This window comes from Lissotriton vulgaris, chromosome 6 (genome assembly GCF_964263255.1).
Source record: "Lissotriton vulgaris chromosome 6, aLisVul1.2, whole genome shotgun sequence".
Lineage (NCBI taxonomy): Eukaryota > Metazoa > Chordata > Amphibia > Caudata > Salamandridae > Lissotriton > Lissotriton vulgaris.
Window position 1 is genome coordinate 649,029,642 of NC_141694.1, and position 27,247 is coordinate 649,056,888.

A 27,247-nucleotide genomic window follows, 5' to 3' on the forward strand; every position below is an offset into this window, starting at 1 on the left:
TGATCGCTGTAATTTGACTTTTAGGTAGGAAGCCAGGCTTTTACCTGCCTTGTTTGATTCACATAATTAAAGTTCTTTTGTGATTTCAACCATATCCCTTCTCTCTCGCTGACTATCTTATTGTATTCATATTTTTTATTCATTAATTCGTTCAGGACAAGGGGTTAATATGTGCTTTTTTTCTAGTGCGGTGATCTCTTGTTCCAGGGGAGCAAGAGTACTGTAAGTGTCTTTGTTCATAGCCGATCTGATTTTTATGATTTCACCACGGATAGTGCTTTTGAGTGCTTCCCATCATGTGAGATCAGACCTTTCTCCTTTTTTATTAGATGCTAGATAGTTTTGTATTGCTCCTTCTATGGTAAGCCTATGAGGCTCTTTTTCTAAGACTGTGTTATTCAACCTCCAAAGGTTTTCTTTTTTGATCGTGTGCAGCAAGACTAGTGATAAGGTGATACAGGAGTGGTCTGAGAACTCTTGGTTCAATTGAGGTATCCTCAATGTTGTTGGAGGCGTTCCCAAATAAGAGTATATAGTCTATTCGCGAATAGGTGTTGTGAGGAATGGAGAAGGTATAATCCCTCTCTGTGGGGTTTTGTAATCTCCACGTGTCAACCAAATTAAAACGTGAACAGAGATTTAGTAGGTGTTTGTGAGTGTTGTTGGGACGGAAAGGGCAGCGGGAGTCTATCTAGTGCTGGATCCATGGGCAAATTGAAATCACCGGCCAGTATATGTGTTGCATTATCCGGGATCGTACAGAGATGCGCAGACAACTCCTTCCAAAAAGCCGGGTCGTCTTTGTTGGGGGCATATAGGTTGGTGGCATAGATTTCCTTGTTATCTTTGGATAGTTTAGCAGAAACCCATTTTCCCTTAGTGTCAGCAGTACTGCTTAGTATATCAATATTAGACTTCTTGGATATTAAGATCAGAACGCCATTTTTAGGTCTCGGAACTGCGAACAGATTGCGAAGCAATCTGTCGTTCCGAGACTCTATTGTAATCATTCTGGCTTTCGAGGAGTCAAGGGAGACAGACAAGCGAGGTGCACGCGCCACCTTGGAACTGGGATCAGGTCGAACGCGCTTCCTGTCTCCCATGGCTCCTTGGAAGCAGACTCACACGCACGCACACACATACAGACCCCCCCCCCCCTCGCCGCACATACACACACTCACACGCACACATATAGAACATTCCCCCCCCCCCCCCGCAGCGCATGCGCACGCACACACAGAGACCCCCCACCCCCACCCTTCCTACCTCGTCTCGGCGTGTCTTTGCGCAGTAGTGGCAGCGGCGCCGGCGCGGCTTTCCTCACACAGTGTACTGAACTCGCACAGGGGGGAGGGGCTGCCCTCTCTCAGCAGTCGTTAACTGCTGTCAATCACTGTGGCATCGGACACTATGAGGGCCGGGATCTTGATGTGCTGCGTCACGTCCGGAGGAAGTAGGCAGAATGCGGAGGACTCGTGTCAGAAAATATAATGCAGCACAAGACGAGTCTCTGATGGCTGCCCGCCGCGCAAGAAGCATGGAATGTCGATTGTCTGGCCAATCTAAAAGCAGAGAAAGCATCCTCTTACACAAAACATTCTTCAAAGTGGAAAAGATTCCATATTTGGATGATGGATCATATCTTGGTCCTTGTGGCTATGCACCAACACAATATTTTCCCCTTTCTGTTGCATCTGGCGAAATCTAGCAAATATACGAGTATTTTGACTGCTGTTTCATTGCATCTTAAGACTTCACAAAATCCATTTCTATTCTCTCGTTAAAGAGTTTGAGAGTTCCATTTCTAACTTTCCCTTCCGTAGTAAAGCACCCACCAATCACAGAATTTTGTCGTAGAAAGCTTTTGACATAACCAGTCCGTGTCTTCGGTCGAGGATACCTTCATCTGTGGTTCTGTGTTCATCACACATGTTGCATAGTCCTTTCAAATCTATATTTCTGTCTTTAGCATGATCCCCAATGTCATGTAGGAAGATTTTCCATTCAATAGATTTTGCGTGGCAAGGGTGTGTTGAAGGCACAGATCCACTTCGGTAGCTTCTGCAGTTTCACTTACCACAATCGATAAGGCGCAGTTCACAGTGGTGATGCATTATGCATATTCTTCACACGCTACTGTTGACTGTTCGGACTTAGGGTGTTGTGAAAGGTAGTCAGCCACATTTGTGCATTCAGGCTAGTACCCTATTGGTGTGATGAGTTTGGGGTTGGTGGATACTTTGAAGGACCGTCCATACAGTTATAGGTGGAAGTGTGCACAAGCCCATTTGATGGTAAGGGAATCCTTCCGTATGTGCGCAAAGCATTTCTCTGTACTGGTTAGTGCACTGCTTGCAAAGACAATCGCCCTTCATTCATCCCTTCCAGTGGTTGTAGTAGGACAGCTTCTAGTCTGATGGGGCTGACTTCCAATATAAGCTTTGTCTCCTTGGCAGGATCGAAGTATGCCATAGTTGTATTTTGTAGTAGTGCTTCTTTGATGTTGTGAAATGCTGCCTCTTCTACCTTTCCCCTGACCAAGGGATGCGTTTTCTGGGTTAGCTTTTATAGAGTTCCGTAGAATTGAACGTCTTGTAGTGAGTGCAGAGTAGTGAGTAGTGAGTGCAGAGTAGTGAGTGCAGAGTAGTGAGTGCAGAGTAGTGAGTGCAGAGTAGTGAGTGCAGAGTAGTGAGTGCAGAGTAGTGAGTGCAGAGTAGTGAGTAGTGAGTGCAGAGTAGTGAGTAGTGAGTGCAGAGTAGTGAGTAGCGAGTGCAGAGTAGTGAGTAGCGAGTGCAGAGTAGTGAGTAGCGAGTGCAGAGTAGTGAGTAGCGAGTGCAGAGTAGTGAGTAGCGAGTGCAGAGTAGTGAGTAGCGAGTGCAGAGTAGTGAGTAGCGAGTGCAGAGTAGTGAGTAGCGAGTGCAGAGTAGCGAGTGCAGAGTAGTGAGTAGCGAGTGCAGAGTAGTGAGTAGCGAGTGCAGAGTAGTGAGTAGCGAGTAGTGAGTAGTGAGTAGTGAGTAGCGAGTAGTGAGTAGTGAGTAGTGAGTGCAGAGTAGTGAGTAGTGAGTGCAGAGTAGTGAGTAGTGAGTGCAGAGTAGTGAGTAGTGAGTAGTGAGTGCAGAGTAGTGAGTAGTGAGTAGTGAGTGCAGAGTAGTGAGTGCAGAGTAGTGAGTAGTGAGTGCAGAGTAGTGAGTAGTGAGTGCAGAGTAGTGAGTAGTGAGTGCAGAGTAGTGAGTAGTGAGTAGTGAGTAGTGAGTAGTGAGTAGTGAGTAGTGAGTGCAGAGTAGTGAGTAGTGAGTGCAGAGTAGTGAGTAGTGAGTGCAGAGTAGTGAGTAGTGAGTGCAGAGTAGTGAGTAGTGAGTAGTGAGTAGTGAGTAGTGAGTAGTGAGTAGTGAGTGCAGAGTAGTGAGTGCAGAGTAGTGAGTAGCGAGTGCAGAGTAGTGAGTAGCGAGTGCAGAGTAGTGAGTAGCGAGTGCAGAGTAGTGAGTAGCGAGTGCAGAGTAGTGAGTAGCGAGTGCAGAGTAGCGAGTGCAGAGTAGTGAGTAGCGAGTGCAGAGTAGTGAGTAGCGAGTGCAGAGTAGTGAGTAGTGAGTAGCGAGTAGTGAGTAGTGAGTAGCGAGTGCAGAGTAGCGAGTGCAGAGTAGTGAGTAGCGAGTGCAGAGTAGTGAGTAGTGAGTGCAGAGTAGTGAGTAGTGAGTGCAGAGTAGTGAGTAGTGAGTGCAGAGTAGTGAGTGCAGAGTAGTGAGTGCAGAGTAGTGAGTAGTGAGTGCAGAGTAGTGAGTAGTGAGTGCAGAGTAGTGAGTAGTGAGTGCAGAGTAGTGAGTGCAGAGTAGTGAGTGCAGAGTAGTGAGTGCAGAGTAGTGAGTGCAGAGTAGTGAGTGCAGAGTAGTGAGTGCAGAGTAGTGAGTGCAGAGTAGTGAGTGCAGAGTAGTGAGTGCAGAGTAGTGAGTGCAGAGTAGTGAGTGCAGAGTGGTGAGTGCAGAGTGGTGAGTGCAGAGTGGTGAGTGCAGAGTGGTGCAGAGTAGTGAGTGCAGAGTAGTGAGTGCAGAGTAGTGAGTGCAGAGTAGTGAGTGCAGAGTAGTGAGTGCAGAGTGGTGAGTGCAGAGTGGTGAGTGCAGAGTGGTGAGTGCAGAGTGGTGAGTGCAGAGTAGTGAGTGCAGAGTAGCGAGTGCAGAGTAGTGAGTAGCGAGTGCAGAGTAGTGAGTAGCGAGTGCAGAGTAGTGAGTAGTGAGTAGTGAGTAGTGAGTAGTGAGTAGTGAGTAGCGAGTAGTGAGTAGTGAGTAGTGAGTGCAGAGTAGTGAGTAGTGAGTGCAGAGTAGTGAGTAGTGAGTGCAGAGTAGTGAGTAGTGAGTAGTGAGTGCAGAGTAGTGAGTAGTGAGTAGTGAGTGCAGAGTAGTGAGTAGTGAGTAGTGAGTGCAGAGTAGTGAGTAGTGAGTGCAGAGTAGTGAGTAGTGAGTGCAGAGTAGTGAGTAGTGAGTGCAGAGTAGTGAGTAGTGAGTAGTGAGTAGTGAGTAGTGAGTAGTGAGTAGTGAGTGCAGAGTAGTGAGTAGTGAGTGCAGAGTAGTGAGTAGTGAGTAGTGAGTAGTGAGTAGTGAGTAGTGAGTAGTGAGTAGTGAGTGCAGAGTAGTGAGTGCAGAGTAGTGAGTAGCGAGTGCAGAGTAGTGAGTAGCGAGTGCAGAGTAGTGAGTAGCGAGTGCAGAGTAGTGAGTAGCGAGTGCAGAGTAGTGAGTAGCGAGTGCAGAGTAGTGAGTAGCGAGTGCAGAGTAGTGAGTAGCGAGTGCAGAGTAGTGAGTAGCGAGTGCAGAGTAGTGAGTAGCGAGTGCAGAGTAGCGAGTGCAGAGTAGTGAGTAGCGAGTGCAGAGTAGTGAGTAGCGAGTGCAGAGTAGTGAGTAGTGAGTAGCGAGTAGTGAGTAGTGAGTAGCGAGTGCAGAGTAGCGAGTGCAGAGTAGTGAGTAGCGAGTGCAGAGTAGTGAGTAGTGAGTGCAGAGTAGTGAGTAGTGAGTGCAGAGTAGTGAGTAGTGAGTGCAGAGTAGTGAGTGCAGAGTAGTGAGTAGTGAGTGCAGAGTAGTGAGTAGTGAGTAGTGAGTGCAGAGTAGTGAGTAGTGAGTGCAGAGTAGTGAGTAGTGAGTGCAGAGTAGTGAGTGCAGAGTAGTGAGTGCAGAGTAGTGAGTGCAGAGTAGTGAGTGCAGAGTAGTGAGTGCAGAGTAGTGAGTGCAGAGTAGTGAGTGCAGAGTAGTGAGTGCAGAGTAGTGAGTGCAGAGTAGTGAGTGCAGAGTAGTGAGTGCAGAGTAGTGAGTGCAGAGTAGTGAGTGCAGAGTAGTGAGTGCAGAGTGGTGAGTGCAGAGTGGTGAGTGCAGAGTGGTGAGTGCAGAGTGGTGCAGAGTAGTGAGTGCAGAGTAGTGAGTGCAGAGTAGTGAGTGCAGAGTGGTGAGTGCAGAGTGGTGCAGAGTAGTGAGTGCAGAGTGGTGAGTGCAGAGTGGTGAGTGCAGAGTGGTGAGTGCAGAGTGGTGAGTGCAGAGTGCAGAGTGCAGAGTGCAGCGTGCAGAGTGCAGCGTGCAGCGTGCAGCGTGCAGCGTGCAGCGTGCAGCGTGCAGCGTGCAGCGTGCAGCGTGCAGCGTGCAGCGTGCAGAGTGCAGCGTGCAGCGTGCAGAGTGCAGAGTGCAGAGTGCAGAGTGCAGAGTGCAGAGTGCAGAGTGCAGAGTGCAGAGTGCAGAGTGCAGAGTGCAGAGTGCAGAGTGCAGAGTGCCATTACACACCACATAATTCCATTACACACCACATAATTCCATTACACACCACATAATTCCATTACACACCACATAATTCCATTACACACCACATAATTCCATTACACACCACATAATTCCATTACACACCACATAATTCCATTACACACCACATAATTCCATTACACACCACATGGCTAAAACACATTGCCATTTACAATGCCATTAGCTCTAACTCAAATAAATCCGAGACCTATTGCATTTCCAATGCTTGTTTTCCCTAATGCTTAAGAACCCACTACATCGCTATAAGTCCTATTCTTGAGTGAATTAAATTGTAGTAAAATAATGTCACCCTTTTGTTTATAGAGATAGTCCAGTATCTTCCTCCTTTTGACCGGATGGTTGATACCCTTAACATTTAGTGAAACAATTTTCAGATTTTCGTTTTTACGTGACATGTTGTCAGTGGAGGATATTGGTGGTAAAGAACCGCTATGTGCAAGTACCATTTGGAACAGTTGTTGTAATGAGGCTCATTTGGGATGCAGCATAGTGCAGTTATAATGGAGTGGTGTGGCTCACTGGTTAGAAGCGGCAGACCCGAAAGCAGAGGACGGCCCGGGACCAGGGTTCAATTCCCGACGCGGCAGGGTCGTGAACCAGGGTCAGCGGACTCGATAATTCTCGCCTCGGTGCCTACTCTAACCTGGGATCACACTCGGCAACTCTGGGCATTAGCTTGCCTCATCTCCACAACGGCCCCCCACAAACGCGGGGGATGCCTGGTTTCACCTTGGAGATACCCAGGAGGGAACATCTCACAGGGAAAGCCAGGACGGGTTCCCCAGCGGTCTATAGCGCCAGGACGCCTCTGGGTAGCAGTGCGCTTTACAAAACACACACATTTACAGTACAATTGCTAGTTCTAAGGGAGCTTCCTTGGCAACTCTAGTTAAAGCATATGTGTGTTTAAGGCTTCCTATGCCAACATACGGTACTAGCGACAGTGGTAAAGATCTGTTTTTAGAGCACATCCAGCAAGAGTACAATATTAAGATCAGGCAGTAAAACATAAGAGCAAAAGGAAAAGAAGAAACCATAATGAAGGCCCGAATCCCACTCCCCAACCTTCCCACCCTACCTAACAAGTAACCAGTTAACATGGTGACACGGGGAAAATAGCTCCACTCCCATGACAGTAGTTAAATCATGTATAACACAACTAGTCATGGGTTTCGAGAACCACATTTAACCACAGTTAAACTAGGCATGAAGCAAGCTGGGGTGCTTGCTAGAAAGGATCATAATAACTGTTGCATATATTCAATATATTCAATCGTATGTATAAAACTTGAATTAATCCTTTTAGAAGGTTTGAACATTAAGGGATCAGTACGCTATACTTGATTGCTAATACTAGACGAAGGTGTTATTACTCCTTACTTAGTCGTCCAGTGGAAAACTGAAGATATACCATAGCTCGAACACACTTGTAAACACAAGTCGTATTATGTATGTAGGGAGTAGCAGTCTGAAAGTACAGCAAACAAATACTAAAACTAGATGAAGGTGTGATTACTTCTTACTAAGTCGTTCAGTGGAAAACTGAAGATATACTATTGCTCGGAACACACCTGTAAACATAAGTCACATTATGTATGTAGCGAGTAGTAGTCTGAAATTACAACAAACAAATTGCAATGTGAACTGCTATGTAAAATGAACTTGTGTGGACTGCCAGAACCATGAAACATTGATAACAATGAGATGATTACGTTAGGCCCTGAAAGTGGCGTTAAAACAGCATTTAGAACAGTCTTAGGGCAATTGAACCTTAAAGCAACTGAGCAGAGGATGTAGAATTTGTTAGACAAAAAGAGGAATTCAGGTGCCTGAACCAGTGCCAGATGAGCTTGGCGTTGCAGTGTCCATAGAGGCATTGTCGGGTCCATCAAGGAATCTTTTCAATTGCAGAGGATCCACAAAAACCTGGGGTTTTCCCTGGAGGAATCTTGTAGGCCCCATAAATCCAAATTGGTAGTTCATGGAACTCAGTTTAGGTCTAAGAGCGAGAAAGCCTTTCCTGACATTTAACTTCTCTTTGCTGCAGTCCTGAGAGATAAAGATCTTGTTATTCTTCCATAGAATGTGATTATTCTGAGAGCTGTGCGCCGGATACGCAACAATATTGACACTGATCCTATAAGACTGTCCCGCTACCCCTACTCTGACCGAGACTCCTTGAGCTCTTGCTCCACTTGTAACTACCAGCTTTCTCTGATCCCTTGAATCACGAGATAAAGAAACGTTCTTAACCCCTTCACTGCGGCGGCTATTCCGCCGCAGTGCTAAGGGGGCGGGGCGGCGGCCGCATGCTGGTGACGGAACCGCTCCGTCACCAGCGTCGGTGGCGCTGTGCTTATGACGGAGCGGTTCCGTCATGGCCCGCCCCGCTCAATGGAACGCTCAGCGCAGGCACGGAATTCACGCCGCGCAGGCGCTCCGAGCATGCCATGACGGAACCGCTCCGTCATCAGCACAGCGCCACCGCAGCCGATGACGGAGCGGTTCCGTCATCGGCAGGCAAGGGGTTAAGAAGCTACGGTGTGGTGTCTTTGTCGTGTGGTGCTTGTGTGGTGTGTACGATCCTAGATTCGAGACTCTTCCCCCTGAGAAGTCTCCCTCCAGTGCTCGTCTTCGTACCTAGGGAGGAGGGGCCCCGGGCGGTCAGGTACACTCCTGCCCTCCCCTGAGGTCGCCTTCTAACATTGGTGGCAAGCGACGGGATACGAGCCGCAATCTAGAGATCGTACAGTACACGACTAACGCACTACCAAGCAGAGACAACAAAAAAACCCACCATGAGTATCATTGAAGCCGACCCAAGTACGGCATTCCGTGTAGAACAACTAGAGGACTACACGCACAAAGAACTAAAGGAATTCTGCAAAGAACTAGGAATCGCTACCACTGGCCTCAACACCAAAGAAGACCTGCAGAAAGCATTCAAAACTTGGGTGGGACTTCGTCAGGTCAGAAGCTGCGGGCCGGGAGGGGATTAAGGCTCAAGCCGCCATCTTCACAGGCGTCCAAACCACGCCCCCTGCAATTGTAATTTTTATTGTTGAAAATGCTAGTTGCCTCGTTGGCAAGTGAAGAGTTACAGGCTGACAACTCAGCTTCTGACAGGGACTAGTAAAGTTGATGCTGTAAGGTGTCTTCTTGTTACTTTAGCCCGAATTTTGATGCCCAAGTCGAAATTAATGTAACATTTTGCAGTGTGCAACTTTTTCAAAATTGCCACTTTGTTGCCCAAAGTCTCCTGTGCCTGTTTATGATTGCACACAGGGTGTGTCCCTGAGACAGCATTTTGACCTCCTTGGGAGCTGTGCATATGACTCCCAGGAAAGGACGCAATAGAATCCTGAGTGGGGGAAGGTGCTACCTCTTCCTACCAAGAAGCCACCTGAGTAGTGGCTCAAAAGGTGAGCTCAAGAAGCTTAGAATGGTAAATGGGAAACACTTGGGAGAGGGACTGCTCTATTGTTTAGGCTGCCAGACCAGCACTGGGGACAGAGCGGGGAAACCAGTTGCCACACTGGTGTTTGAGGGCTGTGTCGTCCCTTTGATAGCTACACCTCTGGGTTGGGCTAGGGAGCTGTAAACGCTGAGACAGGTTCTGCCACCTTAAGAGTGGGCAGAATGGAGAATGCCCGGATAGACCGATAACACACTTCCCATGAAGTGGTCACCAGGAGGGACGGAACCTTATAGCCCATTGGCTACTGACCGCATCCTACCCTGAGGTCATTTTCTGGGCATAAAAGAGGCAGTGCAGGCTCCTAGAACTCTGATCTCATTGGACTGGAGAAAAGGACCGAAGAAAGATTGACCTTCTGCATCTTCTGAACCTAGTGGCTAGCAAAGAAGAAGGGACTCGGTTTGCTGTGTCCTGCTTGTGGAGAATTAGACTCCTGATCCCAGACGAAACACGATTATCCAAGGTTCAGTTGATTGATCTCCTGTTTGCAATAGAGGGCCATAACAGCTGAAGAAGCCTGCTGCGGCGAGTTGATATCCCTGATCTTCAGATCGCCGCTCCTGGGACAAGGTCCTGAAGCTCAAAGGTTGCCCTTGAGTCTGCTGGACCCAGGAAAGTGCAGCTTGGCTGCCGAGAAGGTAAGTTATCGGCCAAGAAAGGAGTCTACTGTGACCGCAATACCAGACGACTAGTAGCCCAGTGGCTACTGGACTTCTGTCAGACTCGAAAGGCACTTGAGGGGCGTTGGTCCCTGTGGCAAGGACTGCTTCACTAAGCCCGTAGACCAAGGAGTAGTTGCAGGTAGTCCCCCGTCGCTCGCCTCTCATCCACAGCATCTTTGAGCATTTTCATCATTTTGAGTCCCATGCATCAGGACCACTTCTATTGGAGTGTATGGCAAGTGTATACAATGCCTGGAACTGACTGAAGACTCTCCTTTCCTCGAGGTAATTGTTTCTGAGGGCCTAGCTAGTTCTCCTGACTGGCTGGCTCCCTGCCGGAGTTTGTCACCTAAAGTAACTAAAAGTAACCATATTGATACTTACCCAGGTTTTTCTTTAAAAAGTTTATTCATCATATTAGTGGAATATGCCAATGCTTGTCTGTGGTTAAGTTACAAGTGCATATTTATTGTACCTAACATGAAATAACGTGTATTTTTAAAGCGCATGTTCACCATTGGGTATCGTGGCGCTGAATAACATGTTTATTAAAATGCATAAAAATATAATCTATTTTTATAAACTGGTGTTGGATTTCTTGGGTGTCTTGTGTATTTAATTTCCAGTTGTTTTGGGCTGTTTAAATGCTTTACACTTGTACCTTTGTGTAAGTCTGACTGTTCAGAGCCACACTTATCCAGGGTTGAGCTAAAGGTGTAACAAGTGAAACCTACTGGTCCTAAAATGTTTGCTAAGTGTATAACACAACGAGGTTGCACAACCACACCATATAACACACCCCACCCTATTTCTTCACACTCCTTAACTAAACAATCTAGCTCCTAGTCTTCTTTCTGCAACCTGACTCTGTGTACTTCACACACTTGACATCAAGCTTGCTCTCATGTATTATATGGATAGTACCAAGTCCTTCCACAAGATGTTAAGTTTTTTGTTGCCTTTTTACAACCTCATAAAGGTCATATAACTTCTAAGGCAGATATCACCAGATAGTTTCTTAAATGCAACGAAACCGGTTACCCTAAAGATAAATTAACCCTACCTTCTTACCCCAGGTCACATTACACTCACAAGCTGGGCAACACTATTGCTTTTCTTGTGAACATATCCATAGTGGAAATATGTATACTTGACACATGGTCCAATCTACATTCCTTCACAAACCATTATTGTGTGGATATGCTTGCAAGGCAACAAGCTAAAGTTGGTCAAACTGTCCTCTGAACTCTGTTTGAAACATCAGTACCATCCACTGGCTAGCCTCTGCTTTTGGAAGTACTGCTCAATAGTTGAATCAGAGTATGTGTATCTACTGTGACACAAGCTACTAACAAATTGTTACTTACCCTGTGAGCATCGGTTCGTTGCATGTAGTGTTTTAGATTCACATGCGCCTACCTTCCTCCTTGAAGCCATGGTTTGCTACAGATATCTTCAACGTTAAAAATTACATATACCATACCCATGACCACTGTCCTAATCTACTCACTACTCAATACCTACTCTTACCCATTGCACAAAAAGCGATCTAAAAATGGAGTTGGTGTCCATGAGTGTTCATGGTTAGAGGAGGAATCACCACATCTTTGTGAATTGAAAGATATCTTTGAGGAAAAACAAATTGCAACAGTCTAAACCCAACACTAGATGATAGGCGTATGCAGAGCATGTGAATCTACAACACTACATGCAACAAACAGATGCTAACAGGGTATGGGTAAGTAAATCCATGTCCAGCACAGATGTTTTCATTAGACTAACACACAACAGGTAGAGGATATTGAACTGTAAAAGTTTGATACACTTGTTTTTGTCTCCTGATAATGGAGTGATAAGTCCCTCTTTATGCTAGTGATGGTTTGCCAATTTCAATTTTGTCATCCGATTTGATCATCTTTTTCAGTCATTGTGACATACTTTAGTTTTGTACAAAGCTGCCTTCCTAACCAGTACATTTGGTTCGGACTTTTCTCTGTAGCTGTCCCCAGCACTTCGCAACAGATTTACTGAAATCTGGTGTCCCCAAAGCAACAGTCGTGAAGATCTCATAGAAATTATCAAGCATAACCTGCGGCCTGGACTGTCTCTTGATGGGATTGACCATAAAGGTAATATTTGTTCATTTGACTCAATCTAAGCTATTTTCCTTATTGGGTTGGAGGTAAAGGCTCTTTCCCTTTAATTGGACATACTCTGGCTGGTGCGTCACACCTGTTGTTATTTCAAAAAGATTGTGTCTTTAATTTTGAAATGTTGGCTAAATAAGATATTGTGGTAGGTATATCACTGAGTTTGTAAATGTTCTCAAACCATCACCATTTAATATAACATATGTTTAACCTAATACAACCTTTCGAAATTAGAATATATCAAGCACAGCCAGAATTAAGCATATGGATTTCATTTGGGTTCTCTTAGGTTTGTTTACTGCAGTCACTCAGATTCTATAACAGAGCCTCCATTTTTCTGGCTTTATTTGCGGATACGTTTCAGCTGTCAGTTTTCTGATTTGCTTATCCATGTAACCGAGTTGGGATGAAAGAACGTCATTGGGTCTTGTTTGAGCTGAAGAATTCTAAGAATTGGTTACATATTGAGTCACCAAATTGTAATGTTTTGAAGTACTGCCCATTGTGGTAAACGTTTAAGCAAAACATATATATATATTTTTAATGGTTTGTGTGTCTGTGTCCTTTTGGCCCCATTGTTTGAGTGCTTGTTACATTGACTTAGCAACACACCACTTATCTGTGAAGTGGAGCAGTTTCTTCACCTTGTAGGAGGAACATGGTGAAATAATGAAGGAATTGTATCTATGTGCATAAAATTAATAGAGGATTTGGGATGCTGCTGTGTAATACTTTCTTTAACAAATATTAGAAAACATCTGAATGTGCTGCACATTGGACACATTGTTGATAAGATTTAACTGTGTCCAGCCATTCTTCTGGGTGCCTACCTGAGGGTAAGAATGTTCATAGACATTTTCTTGTAAAATCTGATTTGCTGTTTGGAGATTACGACAGTTAATTTGCTAATTTAGGAACACCTCTGTTTCAGGAGCGGACATAGCAGCGCTCATGATGGACTTCATTGAGTGGCTCATGAACCAAGAGTTTGGAAGACGATGCATTTTCAGTGTTCGAGATGTCTTGTCCTGGGTAAACTTTATGAATGTAATGATGGAAGATGATGAAGAGCCACATGAAAATGCTGAGGAAATGGAGGTTGAGGAGCCAGATCATTCTCGGTTATCTCCTGTATCTTCCTTTGTTCATGCAGCATGCCTTGTGTACATTGATGGACTAGGAGCAGGTTTGTTCTGCATTATTCAAAGTGTTTATTGGAAGAAAGCACATTGAGTTTAATACTTTTAATTATGTTGCCTTTTAAAGGAATTCATGATTTTCAGTTGCAAATGGTATGAGTGTTTATTTAGGGACATAGCTGAAAAGTTTGCTTTACTATTTTGATTTTTCTGAGGGATACTTGATATTTACAAATTTGTCGACTTTGGAATATGCCAGATGCCCAACGGAATTCGTAAAGTTTTTGTGCCAGTAGGTGGCACTGGCTTCATTTCGGCCTCAGAGGTTATGTTATGTTATGTTATGTTATGTGGTTTTTATTTGGCGCACAGATGCTCCAGCTAAGGAGCGTCCTGGCGCCCGACAAGGCAGCTACACAACACAACTAAATAAAACAACACCAGCATACAACTAAGGGAATAAAAACGTTTTCACAGCGCGACGAAAAGAAAGCAAATCGCTCATAGCGCGAATTGCCGGGGGTAAGGAGTTCCACAAAGCAGCGGCCCGCACTCGAAATGAGCGTCCACCGGCCCTACTTCGCTTAAAGCGCGGCACCACGGCCAATTCGAGGTCTGTCGATCTTAAGGGTCGTGATGGGATGTAGTTGGCCAGGAGGGTCGTAAGGATCGTTGCCGGGGACCCCTTCAAGATCTTATAGGCGACGCAGAGGACCTTAAACTGAATCCGCTGAGCCACCGGAAGCCAATGCAGCGCCCGTATGGTGCTGGAGGTAGGACAGAATCTTGGGAGGCCTACCACCGCTCTCGCTGCGGCGTTCTGGATACTTTGCAGGCGCCCGATCTCTGCCACATACAAACCGGTCTGGTGGGGGCATCGAAGAACTTTAGCACAGGACGGAGCCCACGCAAGATGCCGAAGCAGCATGCAGCCGTGCGTTTAGTGTGGCATGCAAACGTAAGGGAGGGGTCCAGCCAGACCCCGAGGTTCTTAAGCTCGGCGACTGGGATGGGAGCAGGACCCAACTCCTCCGGCCACCATCTCTCTCCCCACAGTTCCGGCTGTCTACCAAATACCATGACCTCGGTCTTACTAGCGTTTAGCTGAAGACAATTGGACGTCATCCAGCTGGCGACCGCCCTCAGTCCTTGTTGAAACCTGGGAGCGTCGACTTCGGCATCCCCGCTGATCGTGACCGCTAGCTGGGTGTCATCGGCATATGACACCATGGTCATACCCCATTGTTTGACAACCTCAGCTAGCGGCCTTACGTAAAGATTAAACAGCGTAGGGCTCAGCGAGGAGCCTTGGGGGACGCCCAGGTTCAACGGATGGAATTTGGACTGATAAGGCGGGACGGTCACGCTAAAGGCCCGGTTGGTTAAGAACGACCGGAACCACTCGAGAGCAGTGCCGGTAACACCAGCCTCCTCTAGGCGCAGCAGAAGGATAACACCATTTAAAGCGCTCCCCCTATTGTGCCAAGCAGAAATTCAGACTAGGATAGAGATCCCCCCCTCCTCCCAGAGTCACAGCCATCTTCCTGAAGAAAACATATAAAGAGATGACATGACTCTGTGCAATGCCACCTCTCCAAAGGTAAGATACCACAACATTCAACCACTACACAGGACTCCTCTTCGGAAGCATAGCTTGAGGAACCTTGTATAGAAGATCTGACGCCTGCTACACTCTTGGACGAGGTACATATCAGGAAACCACTACCTCTTGCGACAATGACACCGAGCCCGAGCCTGGTCAGTCATGCACCGAATTCTCCAGCGACATAACATATCCAACACCTTTTCTCAATACGATGCTTAATGTCTTTTTGACTGACCATGGTCTCGTCTGACACTCCTTTTAGCCTCACAGTTCCTATCTGATATGCTGTTGGGTCACTGCCAAAACCATATTCTTAGATTCCTTTCCTTCTTTCTCCTGTAACCCTTGCTCCAACTCTGTCTCCGGTTTCAGCTCTTGCCTCAGTATTGGAGCACAACTGACGCAACACCCACTCACTATACCTTCAGGCTCGTTCCTCTGTGCACCAGACCAACATTCTCTACAGTTGATTTCATCGGAACAGCAATTGATGATGCCATAATTTGACTCCACCGGCTCCACAGCCAACAGCACCGCAGCAAACTCTGCATGACCCAGTGCATCATAGAAGAGCAGTGATACTTCTTTGGAGACTCTGATCCATGTGAAGAGCCCTTCCATGATACAGATGGCGAAGATGTGTATTCAGTTATAATGGAGAGACTCAAGTGTTCTGGACACTTCACCTTATTTATTTATTTATTTATTTATTTTTAAAGTTTTATATAGCGCGAACAAGATCTTTGCAGATATCAGAGCGCTTTACAGAAACAGTAGGTAGGATAGACAAGACTCTTAAATCAATATGAGATTCCGTAGACAGTGAGTTGCAAAAATAGGGTATCAATCATACAAGCGTATACAGAGTAATAGCAATCAAGAAACAATAATATGGAAACCGTACAGTGTCTACAAGGATAAGATTATAGCACCCCAGAGGGTGAGTAAACACAATGTTGAAGGCAGAGCATTAGTCAGTAGTGGGTGTGTTGCAGGTTATTGAGGCCGATAATGTGGGAGCCAAATGCTGTCATTGTTCCAGTATCAATAGTGTTTAGGTGTATTTAGCCATAAGGATGGCCTTCACCTCTTTCTTGAAGAGTATAGTGGACGGGATAAGCCTGGTTTCTGGCGGGAGTGCATTCCAGATCCTAGGTGCCATTCCAGAGAAGGAGCGTTTGTATGTAAGACAACAGAGGCCCTAGACCATCAATTTCCCAATTTCCCAATTTCCCTCCAATAAGACCATAGTCTTACCATAGTATACCTATTGAAGGAGGTATTGCACTCTACGGTCTTCTCTGCAGAGCCATTGTTGCCTTTGAATGAAGCTCTGACTAAGCCAATTCTGGCGTTTGGGATTTTCCCACCTTCTGTACAGTAGTTAATAGGTTGGTGGTGAGAAGATTGACATGCTCCTAACAACCCAGCGGTTTTATCATCACACCAAATACCAGAGAGTACTGTCATGCATGCATCATGCTCTTCCAGACTGTCTGGGTGCTGCATTCCCTACCACTCCATTTGACAGAGGCCAAGAAAATAGAGCAATTAGCAAATAAATCCTTCTTAGCTGGTATTATGGCTCTAAAGTACCTCCACATGACCGTCCTCTTAGGACTTGATATGCACGCCCACTAGTACATGGCCAAGTTAGTGATCCTTAACTTGCCAGCTCATCTTCAACCGTAGTTCACAAAGCTTGTAAAGGAAGGTCAAACAGCTGCGTAGCTGGTAATTCATTCTGGTCTTAACACAGCAGACTTTGTGGCTCGAGGCATAGGAACATCTTTCTCCCTGCGTCTCCATAATTGGTTGAGAAAGTCTGTATTCTCATAGGACATGCAGTCCACTCTTATAGACCTCCTCTTTGATAGCTGACGTCTCATTGGTGCAATAGCGGATTCTGCTCTCAAGAGATTCAACGAGAACAAGACTGTTGCAAGATCACTTTGCCTACAACCTCAACAGAAGAATTACTGTCAGTTCAAAAAGTGTTGTGGCTTCACCAGAGGTTTTTCATTTCCAGGCAAACACACTCCAGTCACTCAGCAGCACTGTGAGCCATTGTGCTCTAAAGCCAATACCAGGGATACAGCAGGGGTGGACACTGAGTACCTACCTCTCCCTCCCTTCTTTTCCTAATGCCCAGCCACTGCAGTAAGAAGCCTTAGTTCCTCTTGTTAGAACACAGGATGCTAGTTGAAGGACAGGTATCCTCCTTTCCACAGGCTTGAAGGGCGATCACTTCAGACCAGTGAATCTTAAAAATTATGGAAAAGGGGATGTGCCCTACCTTTTTAGTAGGATCCTCCACCCATTCCTCGTTTTCTACCATTATTTCAACGGCCCAGCTTTGATTTTCTATTTAACAGGAAGCAGAGATCTTCCTACAAAATGAAGCATTGGAGATGATGCAAGAACAGAAACAATGCCATGGTTGCTTCTCCTGGTACTTCCTGGTCCAGAAGAACGGTGTCTTTCAGCACATCCTGGACCTCAGGTTTCTAACAGATTCCTCAAGAAGGAGAGGTTCAAAATACTGTCTCACGCTCAGGTGTTAATTCCAATGTAAGTGGAAGACTGGATGGTGTCTGTAGACGTGCAGGACATGTATTTCTGTGTACTGACTATTGTCACACAGGAAGTATCTTCACTTCATCATCAGATCAGCACACTATTAGTTTGCAGTCTTTTTGGGTCTAACCTCTGCTCCATGGGTCTTCCCGAAGATGATGCCTGTGGTCGCTGGCCATGTAAAATCCTAAATCCCAGTGTTCTATCATATGGATGACTGGCTTCTCAAAACCACTTCTCCAGAGATGGTGTTGCAATACCTGCAGGTCACAGCAATCTTGCTACTAGACTTGGGCTTTTCAGTCAACATGCCCAAATCTCACCTGTTGTCCTCTCAATGCATCCTGTTCATAGGGGCAGTAAGTGACGCCACATAGGTGATCCTTTTCCCCTCCATAGAGAGTTCAGGACATATATCCTATGATTCAGAGGCTTCAAGATGGGGTACAGGTCCCAGTTCTGATGGTCTTATGCCTATTAGGTCTGTTGCCTTCCTGCATTCTGCTAGTCACTCTTGCATGCTGCCACATGACGGCCCTTCATTGGTGCCTCTGCAAACAGTGGCCTCAACGTGGCATGGATCTTTGGTGTTCCATCATGTCCTTCAGGGACACAGTGGCAGACTTGGTTTGATGGAGTGTGGAAGTGTTCTGGTTCAAGGAAACCTGTTTCAACCCTCCCTGGCAGTGGCTACAGTGATAACAGATGCTTCCACTCCATGGTGGTGAGCACATCTGCAGGAACTGGAGATCAGTTGCCTTTGGTCTCTGGAGGAACAGATGTCGCATATCCATCTACTGAAGCTCCGGGTGATTCGGCTGATGCTCTAATGCTTCCTACCATTTCTTGGTGGCCCATTTATCCAAAACTTGACAGACAACATGTGGTACATTACAGACTGAGGGGAGACTTCACCAAGCAGTATTTCAGTACATCTTCAGCCTTTGGGGCACTCCTGGTGGATCTCCTTGCCACTTAACACACCACTCACTTGTCAAAGGTCTTTGCCTCCAGTATCCATTACAGGAGCATTCATGGACATGTTTTACTTGAAGTGGAACTTTCTGCTTCAATATGTGTTTTCTCCTTGGTTCTTTGCGTTTTGAGGAAGATTTGTCTTAAATGGGCACAAGTTAACTTGATGGCCTCTGATGGACGATGACTAGTGTGGTTTGGAGACCTCCTATACCTCTTTCAGTGCCCCCATTTGGTCTCTCTCACAGGGTAGGGATCCTCACAAATGCAGGGTCAGGTACTGCACTCCGAACTCCAGAGCCTCTACCTTCATGCGTGGAGATTTAGTGGGATGACCTAAACGTTTTATCCATTACCTCCCGAAGTGGTGGATGTTATCTTATGTGCCAGCAGATACTCCACCAAAATGGTGTATTTGGACTGATGGAGTAGTTTTGTCAAGTGGTTTATGGACAACTCAGTAGACCCTCTTCAGGCCCACTTGTCTGACAACTTGCATTTCGCCCTGCATCGGGGATCTGAAAGAGACACGTTAGTGATGGATTCCTTACCTTAGAATATCCCCAGGCGTCAGACTGGATCCGGAAACTTTTGCGTAGCAGTACCCCTGCGCGTCGGTAGGCGTCGTCTGCGGCTCCGCGTCCGTCGTCGGCGTCATGGGCGCCGTGATGACGTTGTCGGAGTACTTGGACGCCACCCCTGCGTGCTGACGTCAGTTCTTTTTTCCACGCCAGCAAGCGCAGATCTGGGAAAAGCAGTACTTCTAGTCCCTTTTTGACTAACTTTTTGGATCATTTTTGATCATCTTTTCGAAGTCGGAACGACTCCGAACGGTGCCGTAGGGTTGCCTGGATTTAAGCACTGTGAGGATTGCGACCGCTCGATGTCGGTCACCGGTCCTCACCGTCTGTGTCTCCTCTGTCTCGGCGTCGACCACAAAGACAAGACCTGCCCCGACTGCTGGGCCCTATCTTCGAAGGCCAGGCGGGAGCAGCCTCGCAGGCGACTCAAACTCTGGCAGTCGGCCCCGCGCTGCGAGAGGTCCCGGTCCCGGTTCCACGGGAGGTCGAGGGACAGGTCGCGGGGTCGGAGCCACCACAGCTCCAGGAGTTGGCACCACTCGTCTGCCTCGAAGTCGTCGTCAGGTAACAAACAAAAGAAGTCGAAGAGGCATCATCGCTCTTCTGACTCCCCCGACGCTCTCGCGACGCGGCCGGGGGTTCGGGTGACACCGCCCACGCGGCTCTGCCGGAGTCGCGGGACGTCGCGGCCTGCTCCACACCCTCCGGTCCCTGGGCAAGACGCGACGCCGGAGGAGATGAGCGCTTCCTCATGGCCGCGAGGAACCTCTCTTCCCCGACGGGTTCCGTGGCGCCTTCGGGCCCAGCGGACCCGTCTGGGGCCCCTAGCGGGTCGGGGGCTTTGGCCCCGACGCCGTCGAGTGCTTCGGCCCCGACGCCGCCAGCGCCTTCGGGCCCGGCGCCGCAGGGCCACACGATCCCGACGCCGCCGGTGCCTTCGGGCCCGGTGCCGCAGGGCTCTGCGGGCCCAGCGCCGCGGGACTCCACTGGACCCGCTTCGGGATCCGGGTCGTCGCCGGTGGACCTTACGACTCCCCCGGCGTCGGTCCGTCATGTGTCACCTCCGGCGCCGTCCTCGGGCGGCGCCGTCCCCGATAACTCCCTCGCTCCGGTTCCGGCGTCGGGACGGCGCCGCTGGGCGCCGCTCTAGACGGCGCTTGGTGAGATGGGTGATGAGGAGTATTGGTAGGGTTCTGAGGACCCTCTGACCCGGGAGTGTCAGTCTCAAGAGGACTGGACAGGTGATCTTGGGGATGCCAGTGGTCTGGACACCTCTCCAGACACTGGTTTTGTCTCGCCTCCTACCATGGCTTCGGATGAGGGGGCAACCTACTGTGTGGTGTTGAGTGCTGCCAAGGCCTTGGGCCTTGAGCTCCCCGCCGCGGCCGTTAGGACCAACCTACTCACTGAGGTGCTTAAACCGCTGTCATGCCCGACAGAGCCTCTGCTGCTGTTTAATGAGGCCTTGACCGACGTTCTTTTGGGCACTTGGTCCAGGCCCGCTACGGGTTCGCCCATAGATAGGAACGTGGCCAGACGCCACCGCCCGGCCCGGCCCCGGGCGACCCGGTTTACCTGTCCACCCACCCCACCCGAGAGCCTGGTCATCCAGGCATCCACTTCCCAGACCGCATTCCCGTTGGCTCCGCCGGACAGGGAATCCAAGAGGTACGAGATGTACGGTAAAAAGGTCTTCTCCTCCCTTAGTCTGGGACTGCGGTCTTCCAACACCGCATGCATCTTGGGCCGCTACACCCACTCTCTGGGATACGGTTGCGGAAGTGCTGCCAGAGTGTCTGTTGGAGGTACGGGCCAAACTCGGCCAAGCTCTTGTGGAGGGCCGGGATGCAGCCAGATATTCTATCCGGTGTGGGCTGGATACCACTGACTCACTAGGTGGCAACGACGGAGGCAATTAGACGCCATGCCTGGTTGAGGTCCGCCAACTTTTCGGCCGATGTCCAAAACACACTGATGGACATGCCGTTTGATGGCCGTCGCCATTTTGGCGACAAGGCAGACCATTCGCTTGAGCGCTTTAAGGACTCCAGGGCTACGGCCAAGTCCTTGGGCCTCTCGGCCCGCGCCAGCAAACGGGTGCTTTTCGCTCCTTTCGTGGCCAAGGAAGGGGCGCCGCCACACGTGCTGCCAGCCACACGGCGCAGACTAACATCCAGCGCGGTGGTGGCCGTGGCAATTGTAGGAAGGTGGATATCTGACTATGGTTGCCCCCAACTTTTTGCTGGTTTTTCGACTTAGTTGACCTGGGGCCCTGCTATTCAGGACCCCAGGCCCACTGCTCTCTCTGTAAAATGGATTCCATGTACCTTAGGTGCATACCCAATTGGATACTGAGTCACCTTATCAGTCCCTGTACAGAGTACCGTAGGTACCCAGGGCATAGGTGCACCCAGGGCCTACCAGGGGCTGCAGCATGTATTATGCCACCCATGGCTGGCCATCCAAATCTGACACAACTGGCTGCACGACAGCTGGGGCAAGGTGGCGTAATCACCCTTTGCTTTAGGTATAGTATCTCTATATCTAACCCTAAAATGGACACATAGATTCCTATCAGTCACTCCTATGGCAGGCCTTAACAATCCTGAAGGCAGAGTGCTTGGAATTATGTGAGATGGTGCTCTGGCATGAGCTGAGCCCTTTGCAGCTTGCGGAACCAAGTCCTAATAGCTGTTCCATGATAACGCTATACCATATACTCTTAAGTGCATTATGAAACTCGCGGTCAAATGCTAACTTTGGTATAGCATTATCAAAACATGTCGAAGTAAGGTGTCGTACGAATTGGAATACTACCCCCTCGCCAATTCTGGCGACGGGGGTAGCATTCCACCCTTCTAGAGGGACACGACATGTACGTAACTGTGAACCCCGGTTAAAGTCAACTCGAGCCTCAGCATCACAAAATGGATGCTGCCACCACAGACACAAGTCTGACCTCCTGCTGCTGGGAGTCCTTCCAGCGAGGGAGGCTCGGACAAAGGGTTTCCTGCCTTGGGAGGTGCTAGCACCACCCCAGACACTCCAGCCCCAGAGCTGGCGCAAGACCGGACAAAGGAAAGGGGGTGTAACCACCCCCTTCCTGGTCCCACCCAGAGGATGGACCTAGTCGTAGTGCAGCCCCCTTTAGCCGGATAAAGGTAGGAGCTGGCCCATTCCAAATTAGATTATCCTGATCAACTTCACAAGAAGAATCTCTGGACTTCGACGTTCTGCTCCACAGAAGACAGAAGAAATCTCCCTTGTGGGCAAGGAGTGTCCACCCTGCACCAGCAGGCACCATCACCGTACAGCGGCTTCCCTTTGTCGTCTTCCTGCCCGGATCCAGACTTCAGAGCCCGACGAGACCCGGATTCCCAGACCTCTCCGACCTCAACCCACATCTGCAGCAGAGCTGAGACCCGTGGGTGCGACGAGACACGTGGGACCGGCCATCTTGAAAGAAGCAGCACTTCGCTCCAGCACGACTTCAGAGGTATCCTCGTCCAAGTGCTTTGGCGACTGAGAAGCCCCGACCCTGAGCAGCTCCTGCACCGAAGACCAGACCTCCAGCATCCACGAGATCTGCGTGGAGCCCTTCTGCCTGTTTGCTGCTCGACGGGTTGTCTGGTCACTTGCCGGCTGGCTAGTAGCCTCCTAGACGACGAACTCCGACAACTTCACTGCTGGTCTGGTTGCTCCAGACTGGCCCTTGCTCCCTTCCAAAAGAGGAGCACCCCGGACCCTCCTGGTCCACTCCAGACGCCGTTTCCACTCACCGCGTGGGTTGCCTTTGCCAAGGCCTGTTGAACCAGAAACCGGAGACGACACCGCCGAAAGCGAGAGCCTGCGTGGGACAGCTCGTGCCTCCATCCTGGTCGTCGAAGACACCACCTGGTCCACGTGGCTGCAGAGACAAGCGTCCACCTTCACCTGATTGCGACGACGACATCTGGTTCCACTCCTGGTTCCACTCCAGTCACTGGCTAGTGACTTTGAACATTGTCCCCTCTGCTTTTAGGTTCTTCTCTTCCCCAATCCACCCTTGGATTGCACCGGACATCTTCCTCCTGGTCGCCTGCAGCATCTTTCTTCAAGGCTCCATAGACTTCGATGCGGAAACCCGACACTTCGCACCTATGCACCCTGTGGGTGAGGTAACACAAGCATTTCGGTGCTCAAGGGTAGCTTGACTCTCCTAGTGTCCAGTTCCATTGTCGTTTCAGTCCTTTCTAGTCAGGAACGTCCGTACTCCACTTTTCTTTGAACTGTACTGTCCATAGACGTTTGTACGCATCTCGCGTGTGAGTTCACACTCTGCACATGCGATCCGTGGGCCTCCTATTACCTACCTCAAGTTAGTATAGCGTGGTCCCAGCGATCCTACAACCTCTGGACAGCTCCATTCCTTTAATTGACTTTCACATTCCACTTACTTAGTATATGTTTTGTCGTGCCCCTAGGGCACCATTGTAAATCGTGCAACTTGAGTGTATTTTTCCTAAGAGTTTGTCATGTGCTTAGCCCTCTGACCTCATAAAGAGTTCAGAGGTGTATGTTAGTTAATAAATAACTGTTTATTTTCATAACAACCTGTGTGGTGTCCTTTTCATTTGGTATTCAAAGGTTATATGTGGTAAAACAGCTGGCTTCACATGCCATAAAGAGTTTAGCCTAAAGACTGCTTTTGTCCACGCTACTAGGATAGCTGGTCTAGAAGGTTGACTTACAACCAATCACCATAAGGATGTTTGGACTGATACAAGGTGATCACTAGAACTAGTGAACATCATATATCATGCCAACTTCTCACAGAAATCGCCGTGGAGGTGGTCGGGGACAACGGCGAAGCCAGTCCACACCCTCCTCCGCAGCATCCGCCTCTAAACCCTCCTACTCCGTGCTTTTCGGCCCATGTGACGCCAGTGGGGGGCAGGGTTCGCCATCACCACTGTCACTGGCGCACTGTCACTTCGGACAGGTGGGTGCTGCAGAACGTCCGAAGGGGCTACTCCCTCCCCTTCAAGACGACTCCTCATGCCATGCCACCACAACACCACCGCGTATCGGGGGATCATTTGCGGCTTCTGCAGGAGGAAGTTAAGGCCCTCTTTGCCAAGGGGGCCATCGAGCGCGTTCCTGGGCCAGAAGTAGGACGTGGTTGCTACTCCCACTACTTTCTGGTACCCAAGAAGGGCAAAATGGGCCTACGCCCTATCTTGGACCTACGGAACGTCAACGGCTTCCTCCGGAAGGAGAAGTTCAAAATGCTGACTCTGGCTCAGGTCTTAGCTGCCCTGGACCCAGGAGACTGGATGGTAGCGTTGGACTTGCAGCATGCCTATTTCCACATCCCCGTCCTGCCGGCCCAACGGCGCTACCTGCGGTTCACGGTAGGCCACGAGCACTTTCAGTTTACCGTGCTCTCCTTCGGCCTTACAAGCGCCCCACGGGTGTTCACGAAAGTGATGGCGGTGGTTGCAGCTCATCTGCGCAGGTTAGAGGTTTCAGTATTCCCCTACCTAGGCGACTGGTTGTTGAAGGCGGGCTCGCCCGAGACAGTCTTCAGCCACCTCCAGACAACCACAGACCTCTTGCACCAGCTGGGGTTCTCCTTCAATGTGCCGAAGTCGCACCTGTGCTCTCAGAAGCTCCTTTTTATCGGAGCGGTTCTCGACTCGGCGCAGTTTCGGGTTTACCCACCCAAACAGCGGGTTTGGGATATACAGGCTCTGATTCCAATCTTTCAGCCTTTATCCCGAGTTTCGGTCTGGTTGACGCTGCGTCTTCTCGGGCTGATGGCTTCCTGCATCCTTCTGGTACATCACTCCCGTTGGCGGATGCGGGCTCTGCAGTGGGACCTGAAGTTTCAGTGGGCCCAGCATCAAGGCAACCTGTCCGACCATGTCCTGATCTCGGAGGGCACTGCGAGACAGCTGCAGTGGTGGCTCACGGACCGCGATTGGGTGAACGGCAGATCCCTCTCCCTTCCCCAACCGGAGCACGTAGTTGTGACGGACGCGTCCCTCCAGGGCTGGGGAGGCCACATGGGAGAGGCGGAGATCAGAGGCCTCTGGTCTCCGGCGGACTCCTGGCTCCATATCAACCTTTTGGAGCTGCGGGCGATTCGTCTAGCACTGAAGGCATTCCTCCCCTCTGTCCGGAGGAGTGTAGTGCAGTTGTTCATGGACAACAACACCGCCATGTGGTACTGCAACAAACAGGGCGGGGTGGGGTCGTTGACCCTCTGCCAGGAGGCTCTGCGCCTCTGGCAGTGGCTGGAACATCACGACGTGACCCTGGTGGTTCAACACCTGGCAAGTTCAGGGCAGACTAACTCAGCCGCAGGTGCATGATGGATCACGAATGGCGGCTGAACTCTGACGTGGCGCAAGGTCTCTTTCTGCAGTGGGGAGAGCCTTGGTTAGATCTATTCGCCAACGAAGAGAACGCGCAATGTCATCCGTTCTGCTCGTTGGAATTTCCAAGGCGGCACTCGCTCGGAGACACTTTTCGTCGCGAGTGGAGTTGCGGTCTGTTGTACACCTTTCCGCCTATACCACTTCTGCCCAGACTGCTGAAGAAGATCAAGCGCGACCGGGCACAAGTCATCCTTGTGGCTCCGGACTGGGCACAAAGGTACTGGTATCCCGAGCTACTCAGTATGTCAGTCGATCCCCCGATCCGCCTGCCCCTTCAGGAGGACCTTCTGTCGCAGCAGCAGGGGACGGTCCTCCACCCGAACCTGTCCAGTCTCCACCTCCATGCTTGGAGATAGAGCGGCGACAGTTGAGGCCATTTGACTTGCCTCCTGAAGTCTGTAACATCATTCTGGCAGCCAGGCGCCCCTCCACAAAGTCGGTATACGCCTGCAGGTGGAACAGATTAGTGGCATGCCCCTCTTTCTGAGGTTCTTCTCTTCCTTCTTTCTCTTGCCCAGCAGGGCTCTGCTCTGGACACTATCAAGGGCTACCTTTCTGCTCTTTCAGCCTTTTTGAGGTTGCCTGATCAACCTTTTTTGTTTAAGTCCCCTATTGTTAATCGATTCTTGAAGGGCATCAAACATACGTACCCTCCTGTTCCCTTTGTGATGCCTAAGTGGGACTTGAACTTGGTTCTTACCTTTCTGATGTGCGCTCCCTTCGAGCCACTTCACAACTGTCCTCTCCGCCTTCTTACTTTGAAAACTGCCTTCCTGGTAGCCATCACCTCTGCCAGGAGAGTGAGTGATCTCCAGGCTCTATCCTGTAAACCACCTTTCCTTTCGGTACATCCGGACAAGGTTGTGTTGCGGACAAGGCCCTCCTTTTCTGCCCAAGGTAGTCACAGCCTTCCACATCGGGCAGTCCATCACCTTGCCCACCTTCTTTCCACCTCCGCATCCCTCAAGAGAGGAAGAGAGGCTCCACCGTCTGGACCCAAAACGCGCGCTCTCTTTCTATCTAGATCGCACACGCCAGTTCCGGGTGGACGACCAACTCTTTGTTGGTTACGTGGGCGTTAAGAAGGGAAGAGCGGTACACAAACGGACCATCCCACGGTGGATCATATTGTGTATCCAGGCGTGCTACTCCTTGGCTAAGAAGGAACCCCCTGTTGGGCTGAGGGCTCATTCCACTCGAGCCACGGCGACTACAACTGCCTTGGGCCGAGGAGTGCCCTTGCAGGACATTTGCCAGGCAGCTACGTGGGCCTCGCTGCACACATTTGCAAGACACTATTGCCTGGACAGCCAAGTCCGGATGGATGGTTTTTGTGGCCATTCCGTCCTCCAGGACTTTCTGGTGTGATTATTGGTTCGCAGGCCCACCACGGGGTTGGTATTGCTGCTGTATCTATTCTAAGGTAAGGAATCTATCACTAACGTGTCTCTTTCAGATGCACAAGTTACTACTTCTGTAACAATATATCTGTAAGAGACATTAGTTAGTGATAGATTCCTTACCGACCCACCCATCCTCCCCGTTCTGCGAACCAATATCTAGGGTTAAGGTCATCCCCTTTTAGAACCCTAGTTTCAAGGCTCAAGTGTTGGTTTTTAGCATAGCTCTGCGTTTCTGGCGCAGAAAAGCTGTGTCTAAGAACTGACATCAGCATGCGGAGGCGACATCTAAGTACTCCGACGACGTCATCACGGCGCCCACGACTTCTTCTTCCTTCTCTCCTTCTTCTTCCGCCTTCTTTCTTCTTTCTTTCTTCTTTCTTTCTTCTTTCTTCTTTCTTCTTTCTTTCTTCTTTTCTCTCTCCCCCACGCCCCCCAACCACGCCCCCCCCCCCCCCTGCCCCCTGC

The 27,247-nt window shown here is 49.3% G+C and overlaps 1 protein-coding gene across 1 annotated transcript in view; it reads left to right on the forward strand.

Moving 5' to 3' along the window:
* MDN1 (midasin AAA ATPase 1) overlaps positions 1–27,247 on the forward strand; it is a 2,142,100-nt gene that overhangs the window by 526,003 nt on the left and 1,588,850 nt on the right. Inside the window, exons 33-34 of the mRNA XM_086926648.1 lie at positions 11,929–12,058; positions 13,011–13,265. Of these exons, the coding sequence (XP_086782774.1) occupies positions 11,929–12,058; positions 13,011–13,265 (385 nt within the window). The remainder of the gene's footprint in view (positions 1–11,928; positions 12,059–13,010; positions 13,266–27,247) is intronic.